The sequence below is a fragment of the Suricata suricatta genome, chromosome 3, assembly GCF_006229205.1.
Source record: "Suricata suricatta isolate VVHF042 chromosome 3, meerkat_22Aug2017_6uvM2_HiC, whole genome shotgun sequence".
Taxonomy (NCBI): domain Eukaryota; kingdom Metazoa; phylum Chordata; class Mammalia; order Carnivora; family Herpestidae; genus Suricata; species Suricata suricatta.
The window spans coordinates 11,035,567-11,057,096 of NC_043702.1; the positions used below are offsets into that span (position 1 = coordinate 11,035,567).

Sequence of the window (21,530 nt, forward strand, 5' to 3'; positions counted from 1 at the left end):
AATTGACATTAAAAATCAGTACTGCTCTGCCATTGTCACTGTTATTATCTGCCAAAGACTCTGCATAATGCATTTTAAACCACGAAGGCTGGCTGTCACATCCGTGTGAAATGCTTGAATTTTATGGTGCTTAAATATTTAATGATTCATAGGGGAAAAAAATGTGAGATGTGTCCAATAAATTGCATCCCTTTCTCTAACCTATGGCTGTAAAGTTAAAGACTTGCAACGTGGAACATTTGCAAGGTACCCGGTCTGCTACTGACACCTGAATCTGTGTTGTACTACAAGTTATACTATTGTGCATGTTATATAAAATCCCACGATGACCTCCAAACACAGCTGTGTTTTATCTGGGTGAATTTGTTCTCTTTCAAGCCAAAGTACATTTACTTTTTGATGTACCGCCCTCCTACTCTGGCCTACTTGGGAGCCAGCGGAGTGTGGAAAGGGCCCACTTTGAGGGAAAGGAGGGGATTCTGAGGAGGCCTGGGGAAGCGCTGGCCAGCACACAGGGCAGGTGATGGAGGTGGATGGAGCCAGGCCTCGGGGCCAGAGGCCACGCTGAGTTGCACAGGCAGTAGGCATGGGGCTCAGACCCTTTGGGCCTCAGTTGTCCTATTAGTTGAAGGAGAATGAGACCACTGCTTCACAGTACTGTCCTGGGGATTAAAGCTAGAGATACGACTACAAAGAGATAAGACAATGTAAGGATAGTGCTGTTACTGATAAACCACAGGAACTGGAAGTTAGGGGTTAGGCGTCGATAGTCAATAACGTTTCCCGGGACTACTCTTTCTCAGTGGGTGTATCTGGCCCCAGCTCTCACCTGATAGAGAAATAGCATTTCTTGAGCACCTACTAAGTGACAGAAACTGTATTAACCCTGTTAAGTGTGTGCCCTCTGAACCTCTGAACTGCCCTACTTTACAGAGGAGAAGACTGAAATTTAGGGAGAGTAAGTGACTTGCTCAATGTCACAGTCAGCGCCCAGTGGAACTCGGACCCTGGCTGGTCACTAGAGATTGTGCTCTGACCTGTTACACCATCACCTCCCACAACTCCTCATTTGTGGGTTGGCTAGATAATAGACGGTCCCATATAGATGCCACCCCGAGACCCCGACTGCTCTCACTGCAAAGCCCCAGGTCCCCAGACAATCTGCCTGGCTCGGTTTGGAGACTGTCTTACCCGGTTCTCGGAGAGATGAAGGTGGGGAACCCATGAGGATAGAGTGATTTGCGGGGAGCCCAGAAAGCCTATACCTCAGGGTCAACCGAAGATCAGCTGGGCCTCTGCAGCTCCTTGATGTCCATTCAAGGTCAGCCCTTCAGGAGACCGCTCTGAGTTGGAGAAAGAAGCATCGGGAGGCCCTTCTCCGGAGGTTCGGTCACGCTGGCACAGGCCAACCTCGGTGTCGTTAGTCTCCCATTTGCCAGTCAAGGTACTTCCTGTCATGCATCAATTTGCGGAGTGGCTTGCATCTTCAATGGTAAAACACCTAGCGTGTGTCATTTTATCGGCTACCCGTGACATTCTCAGCCAGTCATCATTTTCATCTATTTGTTTGGAAGAAGTAAGATAATTTAAAAATGAGGAGCACAAAGGGCTTCTGGTCGCAAAGCAGTCTGTCTGCGTGTAACATGCACTAGAAATGGGGATCGCCAACCGTGACAGTGTGTGTGTGGTGGATCCCCCAACCATCCTGCTTTCGTGATAAACGGTGGGGGAGGGGTCACTGGCACCTGGCGAATCTGGGATTTTTGGCCGGTCGTTTCTGACCCCCCACAGCTGCTGCACACAGGCACGTGGGATTGTACCTAGTCTGCAGGTGCACGGCTGCGCTGGTCCATTCTTTTCTCAAACTGCTTTTCAGCCCCTCTCTTTCCTGCTCCCCAAGACAGTACAGGGGGTGGAGCTGTCAGGTCCTGGCTGCCAACCCCACGTCCCTCGCCTCACCTCTCTGCGCCTCAGGATCTAAACTGAAAACAGGATGCCTGGTTCCCAGGCAGGACAGTTGTCAGAATCCCGGCAGATAAGTGATGATCATGTAAGATGCGTTTGTGCCCACGGGAATCAGAGATGGATTTTGGTGCCTATCAACTACTCGAGACCAGTTCTCTTGTTTTTCCTCTTCCACCTCCACAGTCTTGTTTATGTTTCCCTAGTGGCAGGAACCCATTGAGATCCATTGTCTTAGCAAATTTCAGTACAGTGTTATTAACTGTAGTCGCTATGCCGTATGTTAGATGCCCAGAATTCATTCGTCTTATGACCAGAAGCTTGAACCCTTTGACCAACTCTCTCCATCCTCCCCACCCCTGGTTTCTGTGTTGGATTCTTTTTCCCCTTAGGGTTCCACACACACATGAGATCATACAGTATTTGTCCTTCTCTTATTCCACTTAGCATAAGGTCTTCAAAGTCCATCCGTGCTGTCACAAATGGTGAGACTTCCTTCTCTCATGGCCGAATAATATCCCATTGCACACACATATATGTCACATCTCATTTGTCCATTCATGCACGCTTGGGACCTGTTAAAATGCACATTATGACTCATGTCATCTGGGGGTGGGAGTCAGAATTCCCAGCAACTCCTTGATGCTGCTGGCCCTGCTGGCCCAGGCCCACACTCTTCGAGTAGCAAGGAAGTTGGCCCTGGTGCTGCTCTTTAACGATGTCCTGAAGACCCTGGTCGGTGGCTCGAATGCTCATCTGCTACTAAGGATGTGCAGGGTATTTTCAACTACTAACAGAGGGATCGTGTAGCGAGACAACCTCGCAAGGCTAAAATGAAACACTTAACTTTTGAGGACCTCAAATAAATGCCCAGAATCTATGAAGTCACATGCTTTTCTTTGATACGTTCTTAGCACTTCCCTCCAGACACTACACAGGGTATTTAAAAGGAAATAAAACGAGGGATCCAACTTCCTGGCAGAAAGCCTGGCTAGTGGGTGAGCACCTGGGGTCAATGCTTAGAAAAGGGACCCATATCGGGTTCTGTTTACAGAGAGCCACGTGGCAGAGTGCTGTTTCTCGGGGTTTGCTTGCGCGGGTCCCAGAACCCAAGAGTCTCTTGAAGCCACATGATACCGTTAATTTTAATCGCCTCATTCTCTTCCCAAGCACCAATATGCATTACTACCAAAGTGAATGATTTCTAGTAGCACTGTTCCAGCTTTCCTTGATAAAGCGTAAATCCTATGTTCAAATCTGCCAGCTCGTTTCTGTCATCTGAAGAAGACCTGGAAATCGCTCTCCCCTGCCCCTACATACAACAGAAGCGGGAAATAAAGGTTAGCATGGACACATCAGAAGCATTCCTGCCAACATACAATGGCTGGGCTTGGTGGTATAGATGGGAGCCCTCGGGGATACCCTTTGGACGTACCGGGGTCTTGAATTTTGTGCAGTGACAGAGGGTGTGTCATCAGACTGATGCAGGAGGGCGCTGATCCCTCCCCACCTTCTGATCAGTAAGCACGCCATCTTTGGAAGCTTGGGAGAGGTCTGAAAGTCTTCCCATGGGCAAATCCTTTCCCTCAAGTTGTTTCATCCTTGATGTGATTCAAGAAACCACAACAGTATCAATTCGCAACACCCCCACCTTCTTCTATGTGCTGCCGGTGACGGTATAAATGAGCTTCTCTCTGTTTCAAAACACAGGCATTTATTGGTTCTGACGCTGCAGACACTGTGGGAGGTACGGGGAGGGGACACACAGAAACAGTCAAGGTCCCTGCCTCATGAAGCTTCCAATCTGGAGAGAAAAGATGTTCTTTCACTGCAGGATACCTAGAAACTGCAAGAGGACTGTGACCAACAGCCCACAAGAGCAGTGCGTCATTCTGGGCTCTGGTATCTGGGGGCAGGACAGGGAGGGCCTGGGTGGGCTGAGCGAGAGGAAAAGACTGTCCCACGCAATGGCACATCACAGGGAGGTCACAGGGCAAGCTCACGCCCTAGACAGGGAGATCAGTGAGCGGAAGCACAGACTCTGTTATGGATAAGTGGGGATGAGGCCGAGAGGCTGGCTGGAGTCCCACGGTCGAGGCTGAGGAGTCTGAGCTCCATGCTTTGGCAACAGAGAGACGATAAAGGGTACTGAGATGGGCAGCGCAAGAGTCCACTTTGGAAGATTAAATGGCAGAGCGAGGTAGAGCCGAGTGAAGAGGTATTTTAAGTCTCGAGCAGAGCAATGAATTGAGAGATTTTAAGGTCCTCTGAGCAAAGTCTGGGATTCTAGAATGCAAGACTAGGAGAAATGATTGTGATACCCCATGGGAAGGGAAAGGCAGAGCTGTATACAGGTTTTATAAAAATGACTCATTGAACACAACTTTATCAAACACTGAACCTCTTAAGAGAAACGGGAGACTGGGAACAAGGAGACCAGCACCGCCACACCCTGTCTTACAGTCGTTCTGGGTGGTGGGTCTCGTCCCTTATACATCCACTCCCCAGCGGCAGAACAGGGTCAGGTAGATACACTGACCCCGGTCCTAGCAGACCCTCCTCTCACTGCTGGTGCGCCACAGCCAGGACAAAGGGAGCCATAACCAGCACGTCCAACCTGGGGATCACAGGCCATGGACGTGCTCAAGGTCATTACAAGGAAGCAGCTGTGGCCATCCTCTCATCTTGGGAAGCACAGACAGATTCTGCATTGAGAGGTCTCCTAGGTTGACTGCCCAAAACCAAAGAATGGCAACCAGAAGCTTCACAGGTAATCAGGAGATTGCCACGGGCTAAACTACACATCAAACCTTAAAAACAGCCCTAAATGCTTATCTTCTATGAGAGATGATTTGTCTCATACACTTGCTTTTGTTTGTCTTTCTCAACCTAATTCCAGTGTGTTGACATAATTCTGGGGGTTCCTTATTACAGGGAAAAAAACAATAAGATGGACACTGAAAATAAGAAGCATTGGTCACTGGCCAGTCTACTAAACACAAAGTAACTATCCTAATTTCCAGAACATCTTCGTTGTTGTGCTAAGGTAATTGGTCTATAATTAAAATGACCTCTCCCACATCTCTAAAGCTGAATGGTGTTCCACTCCATAAAGAAAGAAGGTATGTGTATTATATGACTTCTGCCAAACAATATCCGATTCTGGCGTCTTTGTGTCTGTTTGATACAAACACAACAAGGAGCCGATACTACCGGACTAACAGCAGTGAAGAAAAACAGCTCCACACACAGTGGCCGGACTTTCAGTGTAACAGAAAGAACACTTTGGTGGGAAAACATTCAATGAGTGCCTCCCAGGAGCAGGGACCAGCCTCTGGGTGGGGGCAGCGGAGAGAGGGACAGTGCAGAAAGCTAAGACCCAGCCCCTTGTCCCAGAGCCCTTCACAATCCCCGGTCCTCGTGTAGAAGGCATGTTTTTGAGTAGTTGTGCACAAATAAGAACAGGACAAGACATCAGTGCTATCGCAGAACTGCCTTTACAAAGAGCTATGAGAATTCGGTAAGAATGAGGTTATTGCTAAGAGGGAGAATGGGAGTCAGATCCATAGAATGTGGGAGCAAGAGAAATCACATTTGAACATTTTAACACATTTAAGGCTATCAGACTCACAGATACAATTCATATAATAAGCTGTGTGTCGCTTCACGCTGATGAGAAATTAACCGTGGAGCCAGGCTATCGTCGTGCAGGTCAGAGTGCTCCCAGGGCTCAAGCACTTTCTTAGCTCATTTGTAAGCAAGGTCAGGTCAGTGCCTCTCACAGGTCAGTATAGATTAGGAACTGGATACAAGACTGCAGAGTTGGCATGCTCCAAGTTCGTCAAACATGTACGAACAAAAACTGAGAAAGTAATATCCCCAAAATATTAACCTTGTATACCTAGGAGTAGTGAAAATATAATCAATTTTAAAGTTGAACATGTATTTATATTTGTTTCTATTGTGAATTTTCTCAGTGGAGATACTGTCCTTATTAAGTCTATTTTCCTGATTATAGATTTCTGGCTTTATTACTACATAAATCAGTTTTACTGACTGCAAAAGTAATATAGATACATACAAATACACACTTTTTTTTAATTGAGAGAGAGAGAGAGAGAGAGAATCCGAAGCAGGCTCCATGCTCAGCACAGAGCCCGATGCGGGGCCTGATCTCACAACCACAAGACCACGACCTAAGCTGGAATCAAGAGCCGGACACTTAACCGACTGAGCCGCCCAGGCACCCCTAATACACACATTTTTAAAACACTACAATATAAAACTGTAAAAAAACCAGAAATCAAAATCCTAGGTACCCTACCCCGAAAGATGCCCTCTGTTCACATCGGGCATATGCCTTCGATGTCTGCTTTACGCATATGTAAGGCACATCTGTTACTCTCATGACCATGAAACTATATATAAATACCAAAAATAGCAATGAAAATAGGAAGGTCCTTTTCTGCTTCAACTCTCTTTAAAGGTAAATATCTCAGTGACAGTAAGACAGCGGTGATATCTGACTTTGCCTTTTTATTCATGAAGCACAAGCACCAAGAGATAGTTGACGTGACGTGGCTGGCCTGTGGGCTCTAACAGTGAGGGTTCTGGGGGGTGTCCAGGACACCTGGTCAGGCCACGCGGCTGTTACAGCGGCCATCTGAAAGGCACTTTTATGGGAAAAAAAAAATACTTCCTCAAGAGGGCTTTGTCAGCGATCAGCCCCTCGGATGACTGCTTTATTCTGCTGGCAGCACCCACTGCCGCCTGCTGGCCGGGTAGCTAACCTGAGTCACATCTCTGGGAACCTCTCCCCTCGCTGGACAGGCCGGCGTGAGCCCAGAAGGTCGGTGCCACCTCATGTCTAACGGAGTGTGAAGGTGGTTTCCCCACGAGGTCCTGCCCCAGCCCTTTCAGCCCAACGTTCTCTAAAGACAGAGCAACGTAAGAACAAATCGAGTACGCTGTCCATGCCACCTGGACGCAGGTGCCCAGGGAGCTGAGGCGCTTGGACGAGGGTGACGGGGACAGCATGCTGGCGCGGCGGCCACATCTCGTTTCCGGGAAAGTCATCATGGCTATGTGTCAGGAGCACGAGGGATGGCTTCTCTCTTCCCGCCGAGCCCAAGCCTGGGCACGCCGGGCAGAACAGGGGCCGATCTTCCAGGCTGGTGAGTGACACAGTCTTCAAAACCAGAACAAGGCAGAGGCGACCGCTGATCCCACCGCATGAGGAAGGAGTGTGGACACGTCCCTGCATGGAGGCACGGGCCCTTGGCCGGTGACACAGGAGGAGGCCGCTCCTGGAGAGCCGTGGGCAGCTTCCCAAGTGTGGCTTCAAGACGTGTCCATCGCCTGGTGGACGGAGACCCTCAGGGGCCACGGGGTGGCAAGCTGAGGCAGATGTGAGATCAAGCTGTACTCTGCTTTTGTTTCAAGTAGGGGCCTGGGGAAGGACGGCCACGTGGGCAATAAGACAGGACCGCTCTCGCCCAAGGCGCCGCGCCCCTCACTGGCGGTCAAATCTGCGAAGCTGCTGCCTCCTCATTTCTTCTTCTGGAGAGAGACGGAACCCATAGGGCGGGGGGCCCGGGGTGCTATTTCCTGCAGTGAGAAAACACAAGGGAGACTCAGACACTGCCCACACGCCATTCTGACACTCCCAGGGCGTTGCTTCCTAGGTTTCCAAGGGGGGAGAGGAGGCGGATGGCTTGGGTGTCATCTCTGCTTTAGCACGCAGCACAAATGTAACAAACATATTTCAACCTCGGCTGTCGATACTAAGTTTCAACATCAAGTAAATATTTTTCCTGCGGTCCAGCCTATGAGTCTAATCCAGTCCTTTTGAAGATTCTTGACACATCTCCCCATTTTTATTTTTTCTCCCATCATGCTTCATAATTTGCATCATCTAGCTTCTACAATATCTCAAGGGCTTTATTTATTGTATTTTTTTTTTATGTGCGGAAGTATCTTGTCCCTGTTTTGAACTTCCCCACCAAGTATGCTGGTTTGTTTCTCTTCATCAGCCTTTAGGTACCCCCCTCCCCCTGCCTCTGCCTGGCTGCTGCCTTCAGCACCCCCTCCCCCGCCACTGCACCCCAGTCAGTGAGAATCAAGCCTGCTGGAAACACACAAACATCACTGAGCATCTGAGCATCTGGGGCCACACCACAGGGGCCCAACTACCATGCTGGCCAATTATCTAGGTGGGCAGACAAAAATGCAGACTTAACATCTGAAAATCATCTGGAGGACCATGGAAACCATCGCTGAGAAAGGGTTTCTGCTCATTTGCCAAAACTGGCACCTTTTCAGGGTTGTTTCCAGGTAGTCTACATTAATATGAATGCTGTTGTGACGAAGACGAAAAAGAGCTGGAGAAAGCAGTGTGAAACGAAGTTAGCCCGCTCACAGAGACAAATACAGTATGATGTCATGCCCATGTGGAATCTAAAAGACTGAACTCATAAAAACAGAGTAAATGGCAGTTACCAAGGACCGGGGGGGGGGGGGGGGGGGGGGGGGGGGGGGGGGGAAGTGAGGAGATTCTGTTTAAGGGCACAAACCCCTAGTGAATAGATAAATAAATCTGGGAGAATTCCCCCTCCTGGACGCTGTGTGGCCATTCCTGACTAGGAAACCCAAAAGTCACCTGGGCAGGCCTAGCTCCGTCCTCACTCCTGCTGGCTCAACTCTGCTCGAAGGCTTTCTGGTGCAGTGTAATATATGTTATATATCAGTTTCCCAACCTTCATTAAAGCTGGCATTCAAACACAACACAGGCAGGTAAGACTTCCACCATACAGGGTTTATGAATTCAGTTAAGAGTTTAGGGGCACTTGGGTGGCTTAGTTGGTTAAGCATTTGACTTTGACTCAGGTCATGATCTCACAGTTCATAGGTTCAAGCCCCGTGTCAGGCTCTATGCTGACAGCTCAGAGCCTGGAGCTGCTTCTGATTCTGTGTCTCCCTCTCTCTCTGCCCCTCCCCTGCTCATACTCTGTCTCTCAAAAATAAACATTAAACAAAATTTATGAGGAAAAAAAGATTAAAACTTGATATGGCTTTTGCTATATGTATTTGAAAAGGAGTTTGTCAGGGGCGCCTGAGTAACTCAGTTGGTTGAGCATCCAGCTTCAGCTCAGATCATGATCTCACAGTTGGTGGGTTCAAGCCCCAGGTTGGGCTCTGTGCTGACAGCTCAGAGCCTGGAGCCTGCTTCAGATTCTGTGTCTCCCTCTCCCTCTGACCCTCCCCCTGCTCGCACTATCTCTCTCTGCCTCTCAAAAATAACCAGAAAAGAAAAAGAAAGAAAGAAAAGGAATTTGTCTTTGTTTCAAAGTGGCAACAGCCTTGACATTACAGAGAAACTCATGAATCCAATTACCATTAGTTTATGGCTTGAAACTGTTTGGTGTGAGGAGATCCAAATCCTGCTTCCCTTCAACAGCTGTCTGCAACAATAAGGCGATTCTTTACTGCACTTGAGAGCCCAGGCCAGTGCGTGACACCCCCGTTCCAGCGCGGCAGGGAGGCGCGAGGAATAGCCGTGGGCAGGGTCAAGGGCAAGCTCGATGTGGCATGTGGAGTCTGGGCCACGGCGCATGGGCCCAGGGGAGCTGCAAGAGGGCTCAGCCTCCCAAAGGAAATCACGGTGTCCACAGGGAAAAGACGGAGGGCTGACGCATCATGGAGGGAGGTGCAGGGAGGAGCTCAGAGCTCTGGCTCCTGGGGCTCCTGGGGCTCCTGGGGCCCAAGCTCTGACAACCGGCAGCTTGCACAAGGGCACTTTGGACTTGCTCACAGGGCAGCTGGGCGGAGCAGGGGTGAGCCAACAGAAGTGCCATGTATGCAAGCAGAGGACTCACATCAAGGAACAATGATCACTCTTCTGCTCCTAGAGCTTTTTCAAGGTGTCCTGTTTCAGTCAGCTCTCACTCCCAGTTGTAGGGTCTCAAGTTTACAGGCGAAGAACTGGCTCACAGAGTGTTGGGGACACACACACAGGTCACATCTCACCACTTTTCCCACGACCCCCCGCACCGTCGCCTCTGACATCGTCCCGTTTCCCTGCGCTCCTGCCCAAACCCACGTGGAGATGCGGGGGGCTTGTACCATTTGGAAATAGAAAAAGAAGACCCAGCCTAAAGCCGTCAACTCTACGTGACTCTGCTGTCACACATATATGACTACAAGGTCCCCACATGGGCCCCCTGAAATTCCCAGCTTTCCAGGACCGCCAGAGGGCGCTGGTTGTAACAGTGACATAGTAACACCTGGTTTGTAATCAGGCCTGATCTTATGGGTGTTTAAGCCTGTGCTTTGGGTCGGTGCCACCCTTGGGACAACAAGGCCTTCGCTGTCCAAGTCTCAGCGAAGCTCTGTCTTCCAGCCCCTGCTTTTCGTTTACTCTTAAAACCGTTTCTGCGTTTCTGGTTCCACTTCTGTCACGTGGTCTGTTACTTCTGTCCACAGCCTCCAGGATCCCCTGGATCTTAGAAATGTTTACAGTATGCACTTACACTTGTTTTTCCTTAAGTTTATTTATTTATTTTGAGAGAGAGAGAGAGAGGAAGAGGGAGGAGTGAGGGGGGGAGAGAAAGAGAGAGAGAGAGAGAGAGAGAGAGAGAGAGAGAGAATCCCAAGTGGGCTCCGCACAGATGCGGGGTTCAAACCCACAAACGGCTCAAACCCATGGCCTGAGCCGAAACCAAGAGTCAGATGCTCAACCGGCTGAGCCAGCCAGGTGCCCCACATTTGTTAAGCACCTGGCACAGATGTGGAGGGGTCTCCCCTGGGTGGTGGGAGGCAATGCAGCCCTTATCCCCAGGATGTGATGGGAAGGGTGTTCATAGCCAATCAGCAGATGTTTCCAGCCCTGCCTGGAATGGGAGGGGCCCCCCGGGGCCAGATTCCGTCTCGCAGGTTCTAGTAGGCTGCTTTGTGAGGGGAGGCTGCCCAACCAGGTGACGGCTGGGTCCTCTCCTTCCACAACTGTGCAGTCTGACCACCTGGGATGAAATCCCGACTCCTCTGCTCTTAGCTACACAGCCCTGAGCAAGCTGGTTATCCTCACTTGGCCTTGGCTTTCCTGTCCATAAAATAGGAATAAAGAGGGCTTCCTTTGATGGACTGTTGAGAGGCAGGAAAACAAAATGTGGCACATAAAATGCTTAGCTGAGCCCCAGGCATGTAGTCAGTGCCCGATGTGTGCTGGTGGTTCTAATTTTTCATCTCTCACATCATCGTGAATCATGTGTCACATGTCTACTTGTTAGTATCATTAACTCGGTAGAAGACACAAAATAAAATGGTTTCTTAAAAGACAGCGCCCAATTCTGTTGGAAGCCCATTTGGCAGCATTTTGTATAAAATGTGGAGCTGCTGCTTACTAAGTATTTGCCTTCTAAGAAACAGCTACAAAAAAAAAAAGGGAATTAACAACCTCCCGTTAACAGCATCTTTTGTGACAACAGAGAAGGCTTTTCAGTGGCTGGGGACGCTGGTGGGTCCAGCCAAGACCTCCTTTTCTCTGCTGAGTTAAACCACGCACTGACCATTTTACAGGCCTGGGTGAGACAGCCCTGCCCTGGTGAACTCGGTCCAGAGTGTTAGTACGTAGGAGCCTCGCCTCTGAGTCCCTGTAAATGGAGGTGAGCCCTGGATGTTACTCAAAGAAACAGTGAGCGTGTCGCAGGACCTCAGGAACAGCGCCCAGTTCAAGATGATTTAGTTCAATTACCGCACCAGTAGTGAGGTCGTAAGATTTATTGATTCATGGTTCTTGATGGAAAAATGTTCAGTTCTCTACCTTTATGTATAATGCAGTAGCCTCTGCATTTTACATCTCAAGGAGGAGAGACAATTTCATCCAGATAAGAACTGCTAAAAGGAGCACCGTGAGTTGATGGCCATTTCCCCTCCTGGTCGCCTTCCCTGTAAATAGAGATGTTTAATTTGCTGGTATTCACGGATCCTGCCCATGGTCTGAATGCTCTGTACCACGCAGTGAAACTAGACTGACGTGAGTCACGTGTCCACAGGATGAGGGAGCTAAGGAGGCGAACATCGCTCTTTTTTTTTTTAAACCAGGAAACCTCTAAGTAAATCACCAGTGTTCTCCAGGATTTCTATTGTCAAATGAGGGCAGCAGCAGGAGATCCGCATTCTCTCTTTTAAAGTGACTTTATTAGAATTCCATGAATTACAAAGCTTCCCAGATGCCTCCTGAAAGGAGGGCAGCTCAGTCATTTACTGACAAAGACCAACAAGGCTGGAAGAAATCCCAAGGTGGACAGTTTGGCAGGACATTCTCTGAACAGGGGAGATACTTAAGGACTTGAGACCACTTCACTTTTTGAGTCACTAATTATAATACATATCTCTCTATCTCTTTAAAAAAGAGTTTGAAGTTCACCTAAAACCTCATAACTCCATACAAATGGAAGCTTCATTACAGTTTCCAAGAAAGGTGACATTTGGAAGTGACTTGAGAGAGAAAATATTCCCATTTCTACTCCTCAACCAATCGAGTCAGCCATAGTGGGGATTTCTTGGTTCTGAACTCCTATCTGGAATCTCAAACTGAGAAGCTTTGAAGTGGAGATCCACTCAATGGCTACTTTCCCTCTCTGACCTGAAGTCAGTTAATTTTGGAAATCTTTAGGGCTACAACAGACTTAAAACAAATAGGCTATAATTCAGTTAGCAATTCAAGTAATCGAAAATGCTAGGACTATCACATCAGGTGTAGTGTTTCTTGCAATAAAGACAATGTGCAGTCTGACTTCTAGAACAGAAGGTTCCAGAGACAAGGAATGTCTGTTGGGCCATTACTACATGCTCACTCTTCTTATCCTCCCTCCTTTTTATTTTATTTATTTATTTTAACATTTCTAAAATTTATTTTTGAGAGACAGAGAGAGACAGTGGGAGCAAGGGAGGATCAGAGAAAGAGGGAGATACAGAATCCAAAGCAGGCTCCAGGCTCCGAGCTAGCTGTCAGCACAGAGCCTGAGGTGGGGCTCAAACCCATGAACCGTGAGATCATGACCTGAGCCGAAGCCAGACGCTTAACCGACTGAGCCACCCAGGCGTGCCACTCTCCCTCCTTTTTAAAAAGTGCACAGCTTGATTACTTTTCACAAACTGAACCTGTGGGACCAATATCCAGCTCAAAATACAGAACATTTCTGGGACACCTGGGTGGCTCAGGTCATGATCTCATGGTTCATGTGTTCAAGCCCAGCGCTGGGCTCTATGCTGACAGCTTGGAGCCTGGAGTCTCCGTCTCCGTCTCTCTCTACTCCTTCCCCACTTGAGCTCTGTCTCGCTGTCTCTAAAAAAGGAATAAACATTTAAAAAAATACAAAACATTTCCGACACTCGTCAATCTCTGCGTGTGCCCAAGTCACTGCTCCCAACTAAAGAGAACCCACAACCCTGATTTCTAACAGCAGAGATTCCCTCTATTTTCGTGCATAAACGGACTCATACACTATGCAACCCTTGTGAGTGGTTTTCTTTTAGGCTACGTTTGTGATCCATACTGTATATGTGGTTTTTATCCTACCTGCGCCTGCAGGTGGAACTTCACTTTCTATTTATAGACAGAGGAACTGAGGTTCAGAGATGTCAAGTAACTGACCAAGGCCACACAGCCTGGGCAGGGGCAGAGTCAGGACTCCATCCCAGGAAGGCCCCTTTCTACTCTGCTCCAGCTTTGAGGTGTGTGAGTGTCTTCATCACCCCAAACCAGACTATAAACCTGAACGCTACTACTGCCTTAATCGTGACTTGGAGACAGGATCTGAAGTGTGTCTCTGCCTTCGAGATGACTCACAGCGAATGGTAACCTTTCCTGGGCTATGAAAGGGACCCAGGATCAGGATCTCCGCTGACGAGGGACAGTTTTAGCGACGGGCCCAGCTGCAAAGGGCAGCCTTGGTCGTTCACTATCAAGTACCAGTGCACACAGAGGGCAGTTTATCCCTTCTGACAGAAGCAGCTTTTGATGCACTGTCTCCCTCACCGTGCTGGAGGGGTGCAAGGGAGGAAGGAGAGGCCGAGAGTCCTCCTGTCATTAGCAATCACTAGCGCATGAGGCTTTTTAAAAAAATTTAACATTTATTCATTTTTGACAGGGAAGTGGGGGGGGAAGGAGCAGAGAGAGAGGGAGACACAGAATCTGAAGCAGGCTCCAGGCCCTGAGCTGTCAGCACAGAGCCCAGTGTGGGGCTTGAACCCACGAGCCCGTGCTGTGAGATCATGACCCGAGCCCAAGTCTGATGCTTAAGCGACTGAGCCACCCAGGTGCCGGGAGGCTTTTCTTTTGAACTCGAGTAGAGTTGATGTGCATTGTTACCTAGTTCCAGCCCTACAGCATAGCAATTCGATTCAACAACTCGGTACAGAACGGGATGCTCACCGCAGCGGAGCCACCATGGATTACTACGGAATGCAATTACACTACCAGTGACTGCATTCCCCATGCTGTGCCTTTTAGCCTCATGATGTGTCTATTCCGTAACAGGAAGCCTGTATCTCCCCCCCCATCACCCATTTGCCCATCCCCCCCACCCCCCACTCCCCTTTGGCAACCATCAGTTTGTTCTCTGTATTTATGGGACTGTTTCTGCTTTTTGTTTATTCACTTATTTTTTAGGTTCTACATATCGGTGAAGTATAGTATTTGTTTTTTTCTGACTTATTTCACATAGCATAATGCCCTGTAGGTCCATCCATGTTGTCACAAATGGCAAGATCTCAGCCTATTTTAAAAAAATGTTTTTTTAATATTTATTCATTTTTGAGAGTGAGTGAGACAGAGCATGAGCAGGGGAGGGGCAGAGAGAGAGAGGGAAACAGAGAATCTGAAGCAGGCTCCAGGCTCTGAGCTGTCAGCACAGAGCCCCACTTGGGACTCGAACTCACGGACCATGAGATCATGACCTGAGCTGAAGCTGGACTCTTAAACGACTAAGCCACCCAGGCATCCCATAACACTCCATTATATATTATATCACATCTTTCTTATCCATTAATCTATTGATGGACACTCGGGTTGCTCATGGAATTTTTTTTAAACAAATGAATGTGAATTCTAATGCTAAAAGACTTTCCTCTTTTTAAGATCTTAAGTCCTCTGAAAATTCCATCCCCACCTCAACACTTTACCACAAGATGTTTTCATGACACTAGCAATGATTTTCAAACACCTTTTACCTACATTTAATGAGGTTTTAGAATGTTCCAAATTTTCCTTGCTCTAAAGTGCTTCTTTGACCAAAATGCCATTTGGTCTGCAACCTGGAGGTACCTCTGCTGACCCATCCTGTCGGCTGATTCTGGAAACTGAGAAGAGGTTGACTATATCTGAGAAAACCCATATACTTCAGGACTGTATCTTTTTGTTCCCAATTCAAAATCATCTAGGGTTATTCACTGGTCAGACACATACAGACTCTTGGAAAACTAAGCAAGGGCTCCCTGAAGGCAGAGGTCTCTAAACTCTGCATTCTCCTGTTGCCCAGCACAGATGAGGGGCTGGCGTGTCTGGCTGGGGTGACAGAAACCACACGTGGGCCTTGTCCTGAGACACAGCGGGGAGAACACGCTTTATAGCAGGAAAAAAAAAATGGAACCAAAGGTAGGACTTCCCATCTGTGAGGAAGGAGCGAGTTCTGATGAAAAACATACATTCGTGAGTTGGGAGATGCAGGAAGAAGGTGAAAACGGCTTGGGAAATTAAAACTCCACGGCCCTTTCAGAAGCTCCGGGGTCGGTGTGCCCTCAGGGGGCAGCTGCAGTCCCCAGCCTCTGCATCCGGACATTTCCGAATATCCTGGGTCCAAGTCCTGCACCGGGCTCTGTGCTGACAGCTCAGAGCCTGGAGCCTGCTTCAGATTCTGTGTCTCCTTCTCTCTCTCTGCCCCTCCCCTGCTCATGCTCTGTCTCTCCACCATCTCCCTCAAAAACAAACATTTAAAAAAATTTTTTAAGAAGAGAGGACAGGAGGTAAGAGAATATTTGAACTGTAATAAATTGAGCTTAACAAGATAAAGAAACCGCCTCCTCCCGAGACACACAGAGTCCGGGGCCCGCTGCCTGCCACTCGTGGTGACGTTCACCCCAACGAGTGGCCGTGGTGGAGTCTCCCTTCCTGGCATTCAGTGGCCCCGGTCCTGTGCACAGCTACCCCCACACCGCAACCGGCTGGCCACTGAAGGTGGAAGTCAGAGTGTGGTAGGCAAATGCAAGATGTCTGCATGAAGCCAGGCAGTATCAGAGACACCACTAACTGGATAGCTACCCAGTCTGCTGCTGGGGTCCTTAAACATCAGTGAGCATCATAAAGAAAACTCATAAGAGACGCAGATTACAAGATTCCACAGCTAGAGATCCCGGTGCTGGAGCCCAGGAAGCTGCATTTTCACCAGCACCCAAGTGATTCTGTTGCAGGTGTATCAGATCACCAAGAACTGCCATGGAAAAAGAACACGCTTCACCAGCTGTGGGCTCACATCCTGACTCTGCCAGGACCTTGGACAAGTCATCCCTCCCCCCAGGCTCCCAACCCTCCAGGCATTGGGCTCTTCTGTGCCATGAGTGTGCTGGACTAGACATTTTTGTCCCCACACACAGAGGTGCCATGCTTGTCAGCTTCCCAGTGAGACATCGGGCTGGCTGGGCTGAGATGGGAAACTGCAAAGGGACACACCGGCCACCGGCCTGTGCTGCCTGCAGCCCGGGTGGCTCACTCTGGAGGATCCCACCCGCCTTGTTGGCTGGCCTGGCTGTGACGTCCGGCCATCTGGACACACAGCTGGCCATGCTGTGCTCCTCGGCAATGTTCTCCAACTCAACGGGTCTGTCTCGGGGCCCTCCACTCTGCCATTTCAATTTTCAGTAAACTTTTTATTTTGGAACAACTTTACATTTGTGGAAAAGTTACAAAGATAATAGAGACAATTCAGTTCCCCTAATGTTCACATCTTACGTTATCACAGTACAGTCGTCAAAACGAAAGGGTCATTACAGGGATGGGTGCATTACCATTAACTAAATGGCAGGTTTCATCTGGATTTTACCAGTTTTCCCTCTAATCTCCTTTTTCTGTACTAAGAGCCAATGGCACATTTGGTTGTCGCATCTCCTTAGCCTCTTCTGGCCTGTGGCCGCTTCGTCATCTTTTCTCGCTTCCTATGACCTTGACGATCTAGAGGGACACCAGCTGGGTAGCCTGTAGAAAGTCCCTCAGTTGGGTTTGTCTGATGTTTTCCCTCATGCTTAGACTGAGGTTATGGGTCTTAAGAAGAAGTCACAGAGGGGTGGTTCCCTTCCCGCCTATCATATCTGGGGTTCCTGCCATCAACATGACTAGCCAGCGGGAGGGAACCCTGAGTACTTGGTTAAGTAGCGTTTGCCACATTCCTCCACTTTGAAACTTGTCTGATGAGTTCCAAGGGAATAAAGCATTGACTCTCTCCAGGGGTGACCAGGATAAAATGGAAGAAGTAGGAGTGGGTACCTCCCGCAGGCTTGGTCACCTGTCTGGGAACAACTGGATGGGGTGGGGGTCATCCCTGACGTTCACTGGGCCCCAAATCCCTGAATTCCAGATGTGGAGGCTCCAACACTGGTGTGACTGCATGAATCATCACAAGAGTCATTGGACAGAGTTTCCAATTCTGTAGGCTTGGCATGGAACCCAGGCCCCTGAATTTTTCATGAGCTCCCAGGTGATTCGGACCTCCACTAGCTCTGGGGAACCAATGAGCAGCAGCTCGGATTTTCCTTTCAGCTAAAAATATCCACACCTTGGGTTTCCTTCCAGTTTTTACACTTGCCAGCAGGTGGACCCAGAGGCCTGTGACAGGGAGTCCACTGAAGAAAAGTAGGGCAAATTCCAGTCAACAAAGCATTCCGCCTTGTAAGCAGAATTGGGGTTATTTTGAAACAGATGGGATCTACAAAGGCTGCCGCGCTGAATACTATGGAGCTGTTTATTGTCTAGATGGCCTGAAACTCGGGGGCTATCTGCCAGCATCTAGCAGTTTCTGTGTCACATCAGACTTCTTCAGGAGCAGAGGAGATGGACGAGGCACTTGCAGATGGTCAGACATGGTGATGGATGCAGGTGCAAGTTGGATATTTTAACTGGCCCTAAACTCAGACTCCTTTTGCTTACTGCCCTTACCACCTTGCATCACGGAGTACCTTGTACTCCAAGGACCTGTATCCCCTAACTCCAGGTCAGAAAAGATAAACAGGCACCGTCTGTGGGAATAAGACCCTCTTGGATGCAGGAATACTAAAAATGATTTATTTTATTTTTTTATGTCTTTATTTTATTTTGAGAGACAGAGACAGAGAGCGAGCGGGGGAGGGACAGAGAGAGAGGAAGATACAGAATCTGAAGCAGACCTCAGGCTCTGAGCTGTCAGCACAGAGCCCGACACAGGGCTCGAACCCACAAACTGTGAGATCATAACCTGAGCCAAAGTCGGATGTTTAACCAATTGAGCCACCCAGATGCCCCTAACCGACCTAAACCTGTCCACAATGTCACCCAAACCTCCACTTATACTTGCCCCCAGTCCTCTTTCCTGCCCCCTCTCCTATACCGCCCCAGTGGAGAATCAGTAGGGAGAAGCGAGAGAAAGAAAGGCCTCTGGCATTCATTCTGACTCTGCCTGATGCAGTGGTTCCATGTGTACACGGCCAGGACTTATAAATGGAGTATTCTGTGAGTCCTGGAAATCTGCAAAGACTTCCAGCATCAATGGTTCCTCCCTGGAGGAGGTTTTCAATTCCTGAGCCCATGACCTCAGATGTTTAGCTGCTGTCCTGGCCAGCCCAGGCCCAGAGGGGCCGTGAAGGGGTCTCTGGAGTTGGCGGCTGAGTAATTGGTGTCTCTGCGGCTGGGCAGCCCCCAGGGGTCTGAAGGATACAGAGATGTACTTCCTGATGGACGAGGTCTCGCCCGAGGTGGTGGGCTCAGAACCGCCTGGGCCGCCAGCTCCCCTGGGTGCAAGGGATAAAATGCCAGGAGCGCAGTCCACCCCCCCCCCCCACCTCCTGTGCAGGGGGAGGCCCTTAGCTCAGGAACAACGAAGTCCCTAATGCGATTGCTTTTCGCCTGGGCTTTCAAAGCCCCTGTTCACACAGAGGTACAGAGACGCGTTTGTGATGACATTTAGACCTATTTCATTTTTTTTCCTCGCTCCCTCTCCCTCGAGTTTCAAATCAGAGACAGCTCAAGTTTCAGCTCTTTAAGCAATGGCCCAAAATAATGTTTTCATTGACTTTTGAAATCACAGACCATTTAAAATTAGACAATATTTCACTCAGAAGCCTCAATCTTCTGAAAACACCGTTTAGCCTTGGGGAATGAACAAAAAATGCAAATAAACATCATCCCAAGAAATCATGGGATAAGGGGGAAAAATATGGAGAGCTAATGTGAGGAGAACTTTGGAAAGGGACAAGGGAACAGAGGTTGAAAACCTCAGCTGACAGCGACCACTCGGGGGTGGAGTCCAGGTCACCCTAGAAACCACTGCAGGGAACAGGGCGTCAGGAGAAATGAGGAGCCTCAGAAGGTGAGTGCGTTGGGACGCCTGGCCCCTGGGCTAGGAGGCCACAGCGACCCGACGCTTTCAGTGTGGCACAAGGAAGCACTGAAGGCCAGATACGGGCCCTAGAACAGGAAGTCCCGAAGTCTGTGTGGAGGAGAGTTTAGTGAGTGGCAGATTCTAGTCTGTACCTTGGGAGATCCTGGCTCAATATCTGTGGTGAGACCCAAGAATCTGCATTTCTTTTCCTCAAGCACCCAGCTTGAGCCATCGGCCTCACTTCATGAAACTTGGATCACTGCAATGCCAAAACGCGCTCTGGGGGTTCGTCTGGCCTTGGCCATGAGCACTCTCACGCCCACTGATTTTGGACAAGTAGGTCACATTTTTCATGACTCAGAGACGCTGGTGGTTTCTTAGGTTGTTTATGCTCTATCCTAGATGATGTGTCGGTGGAACCCAGCTCTCCGGAAGAATATAACAAACACAATTATGGTCTTACCCCAGAGATTCTGTTAGCCCTGACGTTAGTGCAGATGAAACGGGCCCACTGTCCCTCACCCATTCCTTGGAACGGAGCCATTCACCCCTGGATCGCTGGTGGCCAGTAGGCGCAGGGTGGGAGTATCACAAATGTTCGGTGTATGGACAAAGAACAACCAATTGTGCCATTGGGGCTGAGCAGAGAGGGGGTCAGGATTGCCAGGCCGGGATAGCGGGGCCAGAGCGCGCGCACAGAAGTAGAGATCCATGGTGGCAGGCAGGGAATTTCAAGGCCCGGGAATCTTGGTTTCTGGCCTCGGCCCCCAACCAGCTCCCAAACCCTGAGACATTCATGGATGAGGAACAGGTGAGGGGAGGCTACCTGCACACACAGGCTTCAGAATACAATTCAGTGTATTTGTTTCTTCTAGAAAATTCCTTAGGTTTTCCTGGGCTCTGGGGTTCATGATACTTTAGAGAACTTTCAGTAGCTAGAAGCAGGCCACGATAGGAGATGTCTTGGGTACCTCCAAGCTGAGTGCATCTTAAAGACTTCAAAAATTCAAATTATTTCCACATTTCAAATATCATAAGTCTGCTTAGTGCATAACTACACGTTCCATGACACGGATACCAATGCATAATCATGAAACATCCTGACCTAGGAAAACTGTCCCGGAGGTTTTGATGGCCAAGAGAACACTGTGGTTCAGTGCTCTCATGAGAGCTGAAAGCCACCTGGATCCTTTCTCGAAGGTGAGGTGACAGGAAGACAAAGTGATGAGAGCCCCAGGGATGCTGTGTGCCATGGCTGGTGTCCAAGGGGCGCGGGTCAGCAGGGCCAGGCTGAGGGCGTCACAGGAGAGCAACAGCCACAGGAGAGACCACAACATGAGGACGGTGGCCAGGTGGTCAAATAAATAAGGCAGGAGAGGGAGGAGGTGAGCATACGCGAAAGAAGAATGACATTCCCATTGGAAGCATGATCACCGTGACCTCTGAGTGACCACCGCTGGGGTGGGCTTCTCCATCGGGGTGCACACACTGTGGGAAGGGAGGACAGCGCAAGCCCCAAGCCCTTCAGGGGGTACGGCCCGTGAGGCAAGCAGCTGAGAGAGGCCATCGGGGGCATCATACACACGCAGGACCTAAGAGCCAGGAAGTTCTTCTTGCGGCTCAGAGTCTACCGGGAGTTGGCAGGCTGTGGGTTTCTGTGACGTGTGGACCATTCCACAATATGGTGGCCGTGTTCAAAACTTGCTTGTTTCTGTATTTGATGGTATTGAGCCTAGCCCGGAGCCTAACCGCCACTCTGTGTGTGTTCTTTCAGGTCTGGTTAACTCACTCCCACCACGCTCTGACCTTGTGCTTCATCTAAGAGTGTGTGTAGATGTGTGCACACGTGTGGACACGTGTATGTGGGTACACATGGGCGTGCACACACACACACACACACACACACACACACACACACACACCCCTCCAATAAACAATCACTCCCAA

General features: G+C 49.3%; 1 protein-coding gene across 4 annotated transcripts in view; it reads right to left on the reverse strand.

Annotated features, from left to right (window-relative positions):
* Positions 1 to 3,655: 3,655 nt before the first annotated feature.
* RHBDD1 (rhomboid domain containing 1) overlaps positions 3,656 to 21,530 on the reverse strand; it is a 145,568-nt gene continuing 127,693 nt past the window's right edge. For 3 of the 4 annotated variants that reach the window (XM_029933687.1, XM_029933686.1, XM_029933688.1), the window contains exon 7: positions 3,656 to 7,569. In XM_029933687.1, the coding sequence (XP_029789547.1) occupies positions 7,475 to 7,569 (95 nt within the window). In that variant the 3' untranslated portion in view covers positions 3,656 to 7,474. Of the gene's footprint in view, positions 7,570 to 11,721; positions 11,905 to 21,530 lie in introns of those variants that run through there. The other variant, XM_029933689.1, reaches the window with a different exon arrangement.